Genomic DNA, 14,781 nt, shown 5'->3' with positions numbered 1-14,781 from the left:
TTGCTACATTTAATTTCACCAGCAAGTTATTATATGCCTTGTAGCCATTGCATAATCTTGCAATCATTCCTAAGGGAGGGCTTGAGTTTGCCAATATGTTCTACGAGATCATACAAATCATAATCATCATCATTAAGAGGACAGTAAAAACAAAGATGATATTTAGGATCATAAAGTTGTGTGTGTGTGTGTGTGCAGGGGGGTTGTAGATCACCGTGTCTCAACAGTCCCGGTTATCAACAAGAGGGTGCTGCCCTTGGCCTTGATTGATATAAGGAGAGGAGTTTTCAAATCATAAGCTTTACATGCAGCAAATTACCAGCAATTCTCATTTTCTACACTCATATATGCCTTTTCATGTGCCTCCCATCAAAAAATTAGCCTTGTATAATTGCAGTTTCAGAAGATTTGTCTTTTTCCAAAAGTCTTATGCCTATGGAAAAAGTTATTCACGATGTAGGCTTGTGGTCCAAACAATTTACGAAGAGAGATGTCATTTGTTTTGTCTGTCTCTGGGCTAAGGAACATGAGACATGGACGCATACATAGCATGAAAGCGCTTGCTCTCTGAAGTGTTGGTGAGTTACACGCTTGCGCACTAGGGATCAGTAGTGAGGAGAATTGTGAATGGGGGGAGTATTTTGGGTGTACAGTCATAAGTCGGACTCCGAGGAGCCAGGAAGTAACTCAGAACCATGCAGCGCGACTGATAAAGTCGAGAGAGCGGGCGTTTGTTGTCAGTGGACAGGGATCATACGCTTCAGGGTGAGAGGGAATTATAGCCAATTGCGAAATTGAGCCTAATCCATTGCAGTGGCAGAGACTGACCGCTCAGTAGGTCCGACTTCAGAGCAAGGAGAGATCACCACCCTGCTTACAATAAGGTAAATATTATATTAGCACATTGCTACACACCCCATCAAAAAAGACGGAAGAGAATAAAAGCAGGATTGCAAAGGTTTTTCTTTCTCACAAACAATTAATATTAACAAAAGTTTATCAGCAAAGCTTCAAGATGCCTCGGGTGGTCCCGGATCAAAGGAGCAAGTTTGAAAACGAAGAGTTCTTCAGGAAACTCAGTCGGGAGTGCGAGGCAAGTCTATTCATTGGATACATTTTATCTTGTGGCGAAACAAAGTAGCTCATAACGTGGAAATGCATGTTGCGCTGAGAGACCCAACTATCGGCTTTTACTGAAAGATAGGGATGTTTCCCAAATATCAATATGAAAACACTGTTGATTTTATGTGATACGTTTTTTCATATTTTAACGTCTAAATATACTTTTCAAAAAAGAGGAAGGAGACAGGGATGTTTTGAAATTGTGCATGGTTTTGGTTTGTTGTAAGTCTGTCAACTCATCTGAGTCGCGTATCACCTCACAGCCCGATGCTCTGACATTCACGGTGACTGTCTCATGGCTAATGTAGTTTACAATCATTTCCCATCATTTATTATTTCAAATGACTAAATGGAGATGAATTTAAAGGAATTTTCTTTGATGCCTCGGGATTTAAAGACTTAATAAAAAGAAAGGTGTCTCAAATTCAAAATCTTGAAAGTGAACCATGATCAATGACATTCACAGTAAAGTTTGTTATTTTTAATTAGGCCATGTGTTTTTTTTCTCTGAGATGAACTTTATTGATGCATTTGATCCTTCATATTTTCAGATAAAATACACAGGGTTCCGAGACAGACCGCATGAGGAGAGGCAAGCCAGGTTTCACACCGCTTGTCGGGACGGTCGTTCAGAAATAGTGAGTAAACCATTTCTGTTCAGCATACAACTCTTGAGATAATAACACTATAATCAGACATCATTACACTAACCTTGAGTTTATGTCAATATTTTGCGTAAACAGACACCCGGAACTAGACATTTTACATCAGCCAAACATTACTTCCTCCTTTATTCTCTGACAAAACACAAAAACATAATCTTAACATGAATTCCACTAAAATGACATTATACTATAATATGATTAGTTCACTGTCCAGAAATGCCAGAAGCCTGTGTATCAGGTGTCCTACAGACAAGGCTATTAAGGTCTGCCTCTGTCTCAACCCGACATGGCCCTTTGACAATGAGGGAAGTCAGGACAGAGCTGGGCTGGCGGGCCTGCCCAAGGCTACTTAAAACGGTCCCTCTTCTCACTCCTTTTTTCAGTCGTAATATTTTCACGTTGTCTACTGTATGTGCTGTAATAAAGTAATATATAGTATTCATTTTATGTAGGCCTAACACTTATTCTTAGAGTAGCCTAAAATTACACTCTAGTTGAGTCTGATTTTTTCATATTTTTGGTAAAGTTATTCAAATCAAGGATTTTCTTTATGGCATGAAATAATAAAGTGACAAGGTAGTGTATCCAAATTCAATTCCATTTTCAGACAAACAGATTCGAAAAGATATTCACAATAATAACATTGTGACTAGGCCTTCTTGTAATTAGTTATTTTCTGTGATTGAAGTATTTTTAAGCATTATGGCAATTGTTTGATATGTCACTGTCACTGTCTGTCCTAACCCTACCATTCACACGAGTGTGTCTATTTGAAAATGCAATTATTCTGACTGAGAAAGACATTAGAAATTATCATCACCATACCTCAAATTTTTGTAAATTAAATAAATGCAAAGGACTTTGTTAATTCAATAAGGCAGAATAGGAATACACAATACTTGTATTACTTTTATTATGAACATGTGCTATGTTCCTATAGCCTTAGTAATTACATGGTAATGACACTGTATTTTGTTAGTATATGTTGTGTGCATTCTGCCTGTGTTGTTTTATTCCTATATTATGTTTGAAGTAATGCTATGAAAACAATAGAAAACATTGTGTCCATATTTGAAGCTCAGTTGTTTTAAATCTTTGTCTATGTGCCGGTAAATTCCATGACATCAACCAAGCACAGGGAGCCTGGAATCTTTGGAAAGCCAAGTAATGTAAAAAGCCTAATTTAATAAATGAAATCAAAATGAATCATAGGCCATTTGTCATTAGTGTCTGTGCAGGGTCTGCTTTTAAACTATTATCGATGTTCTTTTCCTGTCTTACTGTATTCCTACTATCTCTCACTCACTCCATCTCCCTCTCCTTCAGTCTCTCTGTCTTTCCTAAAGTCAGTTCACTATAGCCCAGTATTCCAACATTGTGTTGGTAAAATAGAATCAGATGTGCGTAACTCTATACTTCAAATAGAGAAAATGATGACTCTTGTGTTTTTTCCCTTTTTTCCTGAGTGTTGGGAGTGCTGGCCCTGGCTCCAGGCTCTCGTCTCTCTGATGTGAAAAAGAAATGACGGGCTGCATAATTTATGCTCGGGCCCAGCGTTCTGATCCTGTTTGTATTGATTTCCCTCTAAAAGGCTTTTGTGGCGACGGGCACCAACCTCTCGCTGCAGTTCTTCCCAGCCAACTTGCACGGGGAGCAGAGGCAGACGCCCACACGAGAGTATGTGGACTTTGATCGGGAGACGGGAAAGGTAATCCTGACATCTCTCTCTTCTCTTTTCTCTCTTATTCTCTCTTCTCTTTTCTCCTCTCTCTAATCTCATCTGTTCATCTCTCCTGAGAGGTGATTTAGGTTAACCTCTTAACGATTTGTCTCTGACGTACTCATCCATGACACTCTTTTTATTTCCCTGGCATTTCTGTAAACTCATGTAACCACACAATAATGATCTGTAAACAGCTTGGTATGGGCATTGAGGTATTCCTAGCATTTTTCACTCAAAATTGAGGTTGAATCTCACGACAGTTTGATTGAATCCAGGCTGTTGATTCAGAGTGATATGTTCTCTGTTTGGGATAAACCCTAGGCTTTCTGTATGATGTTATTGCTTCACATGGAGCACGCTAAACATCACACTGCCCTGCCGTCCACAAAAAAACCCACCTTTCTCCTCAATTCAATATTTCACTGTTCCTACTTTTGTTTCTTTTTTTAACCTGCCCATTTTTCTCACTGTAATTCCAACACATTCTACCAACTCAATGAATACACGACTACAGTATGTGGTTTCTTTCAAAGCCATAGGGATGGAAGATGGTGACACTGTTCCAACCATAGAAATACAATCCTATAGTAATGGTATAGAACAATATATTTAAAGTAATTATATAGTAAAGCCTTGCTGCTCCAGTGATTCAGATACTACTACAGGCGTGTTAAGGTGATAGAGCCATGACACCTGAGAGCCCATGGGACTGCCTCCAGGTCCTGCCAACTCTGTCAGTGTTACTAAAGAACCGAATAAAGTGGGTCATAAATTGATTATCTGAACCATTAAACACCCCTGTCTGGTTACATCCCTTCCATTTCCCAGAGAGAGCTCAATAAAACTATGGAAATGCTCAATCTTTTAGCCCTGAACATTTTACTAGTCATTGTATAAAGATGACCTAAAGCGATAACATTTTAGGTAAAAATAATTTACCAAAAGTTTAGATATGGACTCTTAAAACTTGAATTCCCCCTTGACACCTTTGTTTTCACACAGTAATGTTGCAGAGTTTAGAAGGAATGTATTTTTTGTTAATGTTTTGTTTGTGTATTCATTTGGTCCCCTGGAGACCTCGTAGTTGTTGCCGTACGTATGGTGTGCCAGAGGCCCCTGTTCACGGACAGTGCCTCGCTGAAATGTGCTCATTAAAAATGCATCCTTGGGAAATCGATGGACCTTTCGGCCCAAGGCTGACGGACTAATCTTTGCCCGTTAATTATTTAAAAAGGCGTGACGTGGAGTTGTCAGGCATGCCGGGCATTTTACAGATGAGGCGCTGGGTGTCCGGGGCAGGGCCTGATAGTAATCCTATCCCTTGTCACCTCTAGCAGGCTCAGGGCCATGCAGCTTTAATGAGCCCTGGGCCCTCCGTCCCTCTGCCCCTCAGCATCCAACATAAACCCCACGGAGCTCCCAGTCATACCAGCACTGTCACCGTACACACACATGCACGCACACACACACACACACACACACTTACCCCCAACAGCACATGGCTGATCCTTTGTACCTCCATCAACATTTCAGTATCCAGTGAACTATCAGCATACAACACGCGTCGTATTCTCATGTTGCAACATTGGAGAACAGGGCTCAATTATTAGGTTGGTCTTTTTCTCGACCCACAATGCAGTGTAGTCATCAGGCTTCTTCATTTAGGTAGTAAATCCCTAGACAGGTGCTACTGCTCTGCTCGTTGACATTAGTACTTATCTTTAGGAACTGAGGTGGAACTTATTTGGAGAACGTATGATTTTTCTCTGGGCTCCCCCATCCCTCCCTCTCTCTCTCCCTCTCTCTCTCCCTCTCTCTCTCCCTCTCTCTCTCCCTCTCTCTAACTCCCTGCAGACCAGTGGTGTCAGGCTGGAGATGTTGCGCATGCTGCAACCTCTGCTCTTAATTACTCTGATTGTTAACCTTTTACACAAACACATCTCACACTGCCTGGCTAGGAGACGTTAATAGACTGAATGAAAACCCCAAAGAATGTCTGCAGTGAAAGTGAAAGTGTGTGCCGTGGGGTCGGAAGAGGAAATGTGAAATTTTACTGAAATATACCAGGTCAACAGGCCTGCGTCTGTTGCTCTATGAATTGAATCAATTGTAAAAAGTGTAAAATAAAATAGAAAATTGTAGGCAAAATATTGAAGCTAAGTCCTTTAGCTAGTGGAATCTGCACTGTATGATTTGGCAAAGCATCCTGGCCAAGCTGTTTTCATGAGGGAACTGTCCAGGTGTAGCCTATAGATACATCAGCCATGTCTCACTATGGCCTGATCCCCCTATGCCCAGTTGAAGTGTGAGGTCCATAAAGAGCATATAGCATACAGCTCTCTCCTCACCGCCACCCAACGCCAGTCCAGAGTAACAGATGAATAGGGAACAGTTATAATAATCTTTCCATGAAAAGTGAGTGATTTTATGGGTCTTGCCGTTTTTGATTGATGGAGTCAGAACCAACCCCAGCTCAGTGTGAGCCCAGGGACTCTCTGTCTCTGTCTGTCTCCTTTCTCTGGGACCCTCTCCCTCTCTCACACACACTCTCTCTCTCTCTCTTCTTGTCTCTCTGACTCTCTTTTTCTCTCTCTCTTTCACTCTCTCACTTTCACTCTCTCTTTAGGTCTCGATCTCTCTCTTCTGGTCTCTCTCACTAGCTTTTTAGGTCTCTCTCTCTCTCTCTCATTTCTTTCTCGTGCGCGAGTGAATAAACCATTGCGTTCCTCCATCCTTCCCCCACACCCCCTCGTTCTCCTCCTCCCTCCTCATTTGAAAACACAGGCGGTGCCAGCGGAACGGGGCCAGTTTAAACTTGGCCGCTGGCGGGGGACAGTAGTATTATCTGAGTGGGGCGGTGAGCCCTGCTCCACTGGAGCCCCCGCAGTAGAGCTTAAGTACAGGCTCCGAGTGTCACTACAGGCTAATGGGAACCAGCTGTGTGGGAGGTTAATTTTAGCGGTAGCTAGCAGGGACCGGGGAGGAGCAGTTAACCCTGTCCCAGCCAGGGGCTCCCGGTAGTGGACTGCCTCGTACTGGGTCACTGGTCAGTCCCATGAATCATCCACACTGCCCTAATGGCCATGGACTCTGACTCTGAGTCATGGCCATACAAGTCCAAACTTAAATTCATTAGATTGGAGGGACAAATGATAGCTAACAGTGCCTTTAGAGAATCATCAGACAGAAATGAATACACAGCAGCATACTGTTCAAAATTCACAGAGCAGAACAGGAAGTTGTATAACTGCCACAGGAACATTGAGAGAAGGCCAGTGGAGTAGAGTCCTTAAATCAGGTCTTCTTAGTGTGACAGGCAGCAGAGGTGCAGAGCGTTTGCACTGCTACAGTAGCAGACAGGGGGAGGGGGATGATTCATTGTGTCTCAGTAAATTATTAATCTGCTCCAAGTGAAGTTAGCTTAGCTCAGACAAGAGCTCAGAGAGGTAGTGGGTCTCTGATGAAGATCCTCCATTGGTGCTTTGTTGTAATGGAACTCCATGGATACTGATGACTCACCATGGGACTGAAGAATATATTTGTCAAGAACCTCTACACAGAGTACAGTGAGTACCTGGACTGAAGTCCTGCCCATTTGATGTAATAGGGTTTTTACTGTAACAGAGAGAGAAGGCAATACAGACTCTTATACAGTGGCGATTTTAGCACGTACATCCTGGTGGTGTAAACAAAAACTAAAATTGGGGTATGCATGCCTGCAAAGCGCCAACACAACACAACACTAAACAATACATTAATTGCACAATAACGGTGACAAACGGTGCCCACAAACTGTTAGAAGGCTACATAAAGCTGTCCCAAAAGCAGGTGTCCCAACAGCAGTCCCAACACCTTACCACCTATCAGTGAGCCTTGTCTGGCAGCGGAACAGTTCATTCAGCCTCATTTACTGTCTTTAAAAAAAACATGGCTGATATGGTTGATCCTCTTAAGGATCGGACCCTTTTTTCAATTTTCATCTAAAATAACATACCCAAATGAAGGAACCCAGTTCCTACATTTGAATATAAAAATGGATTTTATCAAACAAAACAATGCAACATTTAATCTCTGGAACCCTCAGAATGACAAATCAGAGCAAGATTACTGAATGTAAGTACATTATTTACCTTCAGAGGTGAATGTATCAAACCAGTTGCCGTGATACAAGTTTTTTGTTGTTGTGCACTCTCCTCAAACAGTAGCATGGTATTTTTTTCACTGTAATAGCTACTGTAAATTGGACAGTGCAGTTAGATTAACAATAATTTAAGCTTTCTGTCCATATAAGACATGTTTATGTCCTGGAAAGTTTGCTGTTACTAACAACGTCATTCTAGTCACAGTACCGCACATTAGCAACAACCGTCCCGGTATAGGGACACCTATCCCGTAGATCCTTAAGAGGTTTTAAACAAATGTGGTTTCTACTGACAATTGCGATGTACAAACTATGGCATAAAGGAATGTAATTTCGATTAAGACATTAATGAGCGAGCTAGGATGGACGTAGTCTATATAACTATTTGTTCAGCACTTTTGAAACGTACAGCGACAGAATTCAGAACATGGGCCATTCTTACAGTGTTCTCCCTGTACGCCAAGTCAGAACCATAGGATAAATAAAGGGGGCATATAAGCAGACAATGAAAGCTCTTACAATATTCAATGATTACATTTCTCTTAAACAGGTTATTGGCTACATGTGCACCACCAAGTCAGAACAGTAGGCGAAATTAGGAGGGGAAACGGGACCAAATTATTAGGGTGAGGCACATGGGCTACTAACAGCTTACTACACAACATACACTTAGTATTACTTTCTTAGCTACACTATACATATCTCCCTGGCAGATTACATAATTTATGCAGCAGCATACAAGACATTTTTGGACTCACCTTGTTGTGCTGTGCTCATTTGAACAGGAAGGTGGCGCGGTGGTCTTTATGTGGGCAAATTTTGTCATCAAACTTTGTCATCAAAGTCTGGCATTCTCTGCATTTATGTTGCTTTCAAGACAACTGGGAACTCTGAAAAAAACAAGGTCGAATCATGATGATGTCAGTGATCTTCAGGTCATAGCTCTAGAAAGAGGCCCGAGTTCCCGACTTACAATTCCGAGTTCTGTCCCTCCTGCCCTGAAATACAGGTCGCCACTACTCTTATATATGAACACTCTTCAACTTTAACTAAATCTTGTTGAAATTGGAGACTTTTAGGATTTTGGAGCGGAGTTCAGCTGTAAGGGTTTAAGAGATCTGGTGTTTGGCCTTTTCTCCATATCCCCCTCTCTCCCTCTCCCCCTCTGCACTGTTCATCCGCAGAGTTTGTGTGTGGTTTCCTTTTATGCAAAGCAGAAATTGGGTCCATCTGCATGGCCATGCCAGAAGGTTAGGTTTGCCCCCCCGCCCCCACTGATTGGGGGAGTGCTCCTGATATAGTCCTCTTGTTACAGACCCTCCAGAGTGTGCTGCTACTCTATTATATTGTGTTAAGAGCTAAAAGCACAAATACATGAAGAAAGTCATAGAATGACTCCTAAACCGTTCAGCTACAGCCTGGTAAATGTGAAAGTCACTTCTGTTGGTATTACAGCAGTAATGCATAGGGGGATTGAGTAGGTGTGTTGTTGTCTGACATGGGGCCAGAACTGAGAGAGAGAGAGAGAGAGAGAGCAGTCCCTTAACGTGGAGCCATACCAAGGCAGGGCCTCAGAGGCAGCAGACTATAAATCTTCAGCGTGTCTCTGGATGTAAGACATTTCGCTTGGGGCAGATAGCACAGGGAAGATTCACAGTAAATTAATCCATTGTGAAAGGGACTTCAGTCAGAGGCGTCACCACAGGAATTGGAGTTTTAATAGTTTTGTGTTAAAGCTTGTTCCCAAGACCAGACGGTGTGTTTTTGTGTCTGTGTATTGTGTGTGTGTGCATATGTATGTGTTTGTCTGCCATAGCACTGCACTTACGGAGCCAATCTCCAAATGAATGACGGGTCATGTGCCACAAAACATGGTCTTAAGCTGCATTGCTTGACAGTTAACCCTGTTACAGAGCCAGAGAGGGGGGAACAGCTTGACAGTTAACCCTGTTACAGAGCCAGAGAGGGGGGAACAGCTTGACAGCTAACCCTGTTACAGAGCCAGAGAGGGGGGGACAGCTTGACAGTTAACCCTGTTACAGAGCCAGAGAGGGGGAACAGCTTGACAGTTAACCCTGTTACAGTGCCAGAGAGGGGGAACAGCTTGACAGTTAACCCTGTTACAGAGCCAGAGAGGGGGGAACAGCTTGACAGTTAACCCTGTTACAGAGCCAGAGAGGGGGAACAGCTTGACAGTTAACCCTGTTACAGAGCCAGAGAGGGGGAACAGCTTGACAGTTAACCCTGTTACAGAGCCAGAGAGGGAGGGAACAGCTTAACAGTTAACCCTGTTACAGAGCCACAGAGGGGGGAACAGCTTGACAGTTAACCCTTTTACAGAGCCAGAGAGGGGGAACAGCTTGACAGTTAACCCTGTTACAGAGCCAGAGAGGGGGAACAGCTTGACAGTTAACCCTGTTACAGAGCCAGAGAGGGGGAACAGCTTGACAGTTAACCCTGTTACAGAGCCAGAGAGGGAGCGACAGCTTGACAGTTAACCCTGTTACAGAGCCAGAGAGGGGGAACAGCTTGACAGTTAACCCTGTTACAGAGCCAGAGAGGGGGGACAGCTTGACAGTTAACCCTGTTACAGAGCCAGAGAGGGGGAACAGCTTGACAGTTAACCCTGTTACAGAGCCAGAGAGGGAGGGAACAGCTTAACAGTTAACCCTGTTACAGAGCCAGAGAGGGGGAACAGCTTGACAGTTAACCCTGCTACAGAGCCAGAGAGGGGGAACAGCTTGACAGTTAACCCTGTTACAGAGCCAGAGAGGGGGAACAGCTTGACAGTTAACCCTGTTACAGAGCCAGAGAGGGAGGGAACAGCTTAACAGTTAACCCTGTTACAGAGCCAGAGAGGGGGAACAGCTTGACAGTTAACCCTGTTACAGAGCCAGAGAGGGGGAACAGCTTGACAGTTAACCCTGTTACAGAGCCAGAGAGGGGGACAGCTTGACAGTTAACCCTGTTACAAAGCCAGAGAGGGGGAACAGCTTGACAGTTAACCCTGTTACAGAGCCAGAGAGGGGGAACAGCTTGACAGTTAACCCTGTTACAGAGCCAGAGAGGGGGGAACAGCTTGACAGTTAACCCTGTTACAGAGCCAGAGATGGGGACAGCTTGACAGTTAACCCTGTTACAGAGCCAGAGAGGGGGAACAGCTTGACAGTTAACCCTGTTACAGAGCCAGAGAGGGGGAACAGCTTGACAGTTAACCCTGTTACAGAGCCAGAGAGGGGGAACAGCTTGACAGTTAACCCTGTTACAGAGCCAGAGAGGGGGGACAGCTTGACAGTTAACCCTGTTACAGAGACAGAGAGGGGGAACAGCTTGACAGTTAACCCTGTTACAGAGCCAGAGAGGGGGAACAGCTTGACAGTTAACCCTGTTACAGAGCCAGAGAGGGGGAACAGCTCACTGCTGCTGGTGGTGGTGGTTATTGAAGGGGGAAAATGAGGAGCAGATTAATCTCTCCCATCTTCAGCCCCAACATGAAGCAGGGTGTGGTGTTTGGGAGCGGCTCTGAATTATCTCACGGAGCCACACAAATGCACATTAGTTGGTTGCTAAGTTTAAAGTTTATGAACTTAAAGTCATAAAGCTACTATAGTTACTCCATATTTAGTTAATGTAGTTTATACTCAAGTCTAGCTGAAGTGGACCTGGTAGTAATGTGTGTATGATGGGGGAGGGTAGGGAGGCATCAGCCCTCACTCCTGACTCTGATGAGGAGAGAGGCGACTGGGCGAAGGCGAGGGTGGAGGGAGGATGATGGACGAGCATTTCTGTGAGGAGCGCAGTGGTCCGGCTCGTTTTGCGGTGGGGGCTGTTGTTTCCATCTCCCTCAAACGGAAGCCGCTCCACTGGCAGATGACTTGTCAATGACATCATCAAAGTGAGCCCACTAATTGATTCCTGCTGCTCTGTCATGCCCATTGTTCACTGAGCCCTCCTCGTGTTCCTCTCATCTGATGTTGATTGTTTGATGTTTGTTAAAAAGAGGGGTTCTTTGTGTCCTTGGCTATGCCATGTCCTTTTGTTGAATGTTTTTTTTTACAGAAATGCTCCTCTTTTGACTGTCTGTTGGGACAGAACTGTCTCTGCTGGGGAAAGAGAAGCTTTGTTTTTCCCAGCACTAGTCAATCATACTCCTGCCTCTATTTTTGCCATAGGGTTTTCATTATAGCTCCCAGCTCAAATTTCCACTTCCTTTATCCCAGGCCTCAGATCAATGACCACTCCCACGCTTTATTGTGGGGTACAAATATACTGAATGTCACATGGCTTCCTGAAAATGTTAATCTTACAGTCAAATGAAACAGTGGAGCTCTGGTTGGGCTCCCGAGTGGCGCAGCGGTCTAAGGCACTGTATCTCAGTGCTAGAAGCGTCACTACAGACCTGGTTTGATTCCAGGCTGTATCACAACCAGCCGTGATTGGGAGTCCCATAGTGCGGTGTACAATTGGCCCAGTGTCGTCCGGGTTAGGGCTTTGCCGGGGTAGGGCATCATTGTAAATAAGAATTTGTTCTCAACTGACTTTCCTAGTTATATAAAGGTTAAAAAAATATATAATAATAATAATAATAATACAAAATTACAAATACTACTTTCTAAGGATAAATATGACATTTAACTATCATTTACGGCTCCGCTACCTTCAGTAGCAGTGTTAATTTCACAATGAAATGAGAGAGTGTGTTCACTCATAACTGGAGGAAGAGTCTTTCTGCACCAGGAAGTAGTTTTTTTCAACGCTTCTAAATTAGCTCATATTTTATTAACAATGTGAGACTGATAAAAACTGAGGGCTGTTAATGTGCAACAAACAGCCTCTCGTCCCATTAAGCAGCAAGCTGTTGGAGGCATCATCGGTCCATACAGACCCCATAAAGTCTTCAAACATCTATCTCTAAGTCTGAGGGTTAGCTAATAGCGCGAGTTACTAGACTTCTTGATTTTGTTTGTTTTCTTTATGCAGACATCACTCTTTTCCACCAGAAGTGATGACATTGCAGATGGAGGTGTTTCAGTTGACCACTCTCACCCCATCCTCTCCTTCTCTCTCGCCTCCTGCCAATTAAAACCTTTGAATTAATTTGTTTTCCCTTCACCTTGCCCTCCAGAGTAATAAACATTCCATGATGCTGTGGAATTCCTCAACTGATTCTGATTCATGGGAGTTTGGAACATGGGGACTTGTTGTAAATGATTCTGATTGTTGTAAATTATTCTGATTCATGGGAGTTTGGAACATGGGGACTTGTTGTAAATGATTCTGATTGTTATAAATGATTCTGATTCATGGGAGTTTGGAACATGGGGACTTGTTGTAAATGATTCTGATTGTTGTAAATTATTCTGATTCATGGGAGTTTGGAACATGGGGACTTGTTGTAAATGATTCTGATTGTTATAAATGATTCTGATTCATGGGAGTTTGGAACATGGGGACTTGTTGTAAATGATTCTGATTGTTATAAATGATTCTGATTCATGGGAGTTTGGAACATGGGGACTTGTTGTAAATCACCTAACAGGATGGTGATATTGCATCTGAGCAGATCACTTATTCACCATTTCATGAAGGGATTAAATATGAATTACACTAAATTGTTCTTCTGTAAATGTAATGGATGGATAACCCAGATGAGTGTGTTTGTACTGAAGTAAGTCTGAGACTCCCCGCCCTCCCTAGGAGCAGTCAGACAGTGTTGTCTAGGAGGGAGGAGAGGGAAGCATCCTGCTTGGGGATTTGATTCTCCAGGACTGTCAGGACACAGGTGAGAAATACAGCGTGTATGTGCCGACTCCATTCTTGGTCACTATTCCAGGAACTGTTCTCTCCCGGCCGCAGGGGGGGACAAGGGTGGTCACCTGGCCCGGAGGGCCGTCTCTCTGCCTCCAACCTGACTGTGATGGGTGCCTCAGTGGGAGGGGCCAAGGGCCCCCCTACAACACAGTATTTCCTGTACAGAGAGGGAAAATGGCAGATGTGAAACTGGACTTGGGTCCAAGTATAGCTAGAGTGCCTGAGAATTCAAGTCCCTTAAGATGCTCTTGGCAAGCCTGCCGACTCTTTATTTTGTCTGTCCTCACCTCTTCCCATGAAAACCGAGCCATCGCTTTCTTTTGAAATGATAATATTCTTCTTGTGTATTTTTAACTAGTATATTATTAATTTGTTCATTTATTGTTATAAATGTAGTTAATTGATTACTTTTAGATTATAACAATTCCATATTCAAAATATATGTTTATATTAGTGTCTGTGACTTCTCAGAGTCCTCTGGGGTTTTGTAGACTCAGCCATTTCTCCCCTGCAGCCTCTGCAGTATGTCCCAGCAGCCCCTGCAGTATGTCCCTGCTCTCCCATTCTCCTGTGGTTAGAAACTTCATCCAAATGCTGGATTTGCCTTTGCATGATATTTACTTAAGTTAAACAGCCATCTGTAAAAACAGAGAAATGGATATCCTTTGTATGGTGTTCATGTGAGAAATGATTTTACATAGTGTACATGGTGTCCCCAACTACCCTATTCCTTATTCCCAATAAAAGTAGAAATGGTAGAAGAAAAACATATATATTTCCATCAAGTGGCATCACAACCAATCTGATTTATAATCTGACTGACAAAGTGACACAGACCAAGTGTTTGTTATCATTAAGACTGGGTTGGTCTTTATTACATTTGATCGCTTTTTTAAATATAAACGATAAAGTAGAGCTATATCACTGGTTGGATTGGCAAGCTAGAAGCAATCAGAGACATTTGTATTACTTTTACAATCACATTGGGAAAATGCCCTAATAGAGGAAGCCTTACTGAATGAGTCAGTGTTATTGCATAACATAATCTGGTTTAGCAGGCCCAGTTATACTCTGATTAGGAACATATATCAGAGGAATAGTCTGTCTGTCTGTCTGTCTGTCTGTCTGTCTGTCTGTCTGTCTGTCTGTCTGTCTGTCTGTCTGTCTGTCTGTCTGTCTGTCTGTCTGTCTGTCTGTCTGTCTGTCTGTCTGTCTGTCTGTCTGTCTGTCTGTCTGTCTGTCCGTCCGTCCGTCCGTCCGTCCGTCCGTCCGTCCGTCCGTCCGTCCGTCCGTCCGTCCGTCCGTCCGTCCGTCCGTCC

At 43.4% G+C, this 14,781-nt stretch overlaps 1 protein-coding gene across 4 annotated transcripts in view; it reads left to right on the top strand.

The window, feature by feature from the left end:
- The first annotated feature begins 645 nt into the window (after nucleotides 1-645).
- The window catches only part of cbfb (core-binding factor subunit beta), a 31,326-nt gene continuing 17,190 nt past the window's right edge, over nucleotides 646-14,781 (top strand). For 3 of the 4 annotated variants that reach the window (XM_029696311.1, XM_029696315.1, XM_029696314.1), the window contains exons 1-4: nucleotides 646-884; nucleotides 996-1,093; nucleotides 1,674-1,760; nucleotides 3,379-3,495. In XM_029696311.1, the coding sequence (XP_029552171.1) occupies nucleotides 1,016-1,093; nucleotides 1,674-1,760; nucleotides 3,379-3,495 (282 nt within the window). In that variant the 5' untranslated portion in view covers nucleotides 646-884; nucleotides 996-1,015. The remainder of the gene's footprint in view (nucleotides 885-995; nucleotides 1,094-1,673; nucleotides 1,761-3,378; nucleotides 3,496-14,781) is intronic. The other variant, XM_029696313.1, reaches the window with a different exon arrangement.

Source organism: Salmo trutta, chromosome 17 (assembly GCF_901001165.1).
Source record: "Salmo trutta chromosome 17, fSalTru1.1, whole genome shotgun sequence".
NCBI lineage: Eukaryota > Metazoa > Chordata > Actinopteri > Salmoniformes > Salmonidae > Salmo > Salmo trutta.
The sequence above is the reverse complement of the archived record's forward strand: the minus strand, read 5'-3'. Positions and strand labels throughout refer to the sequence as shown.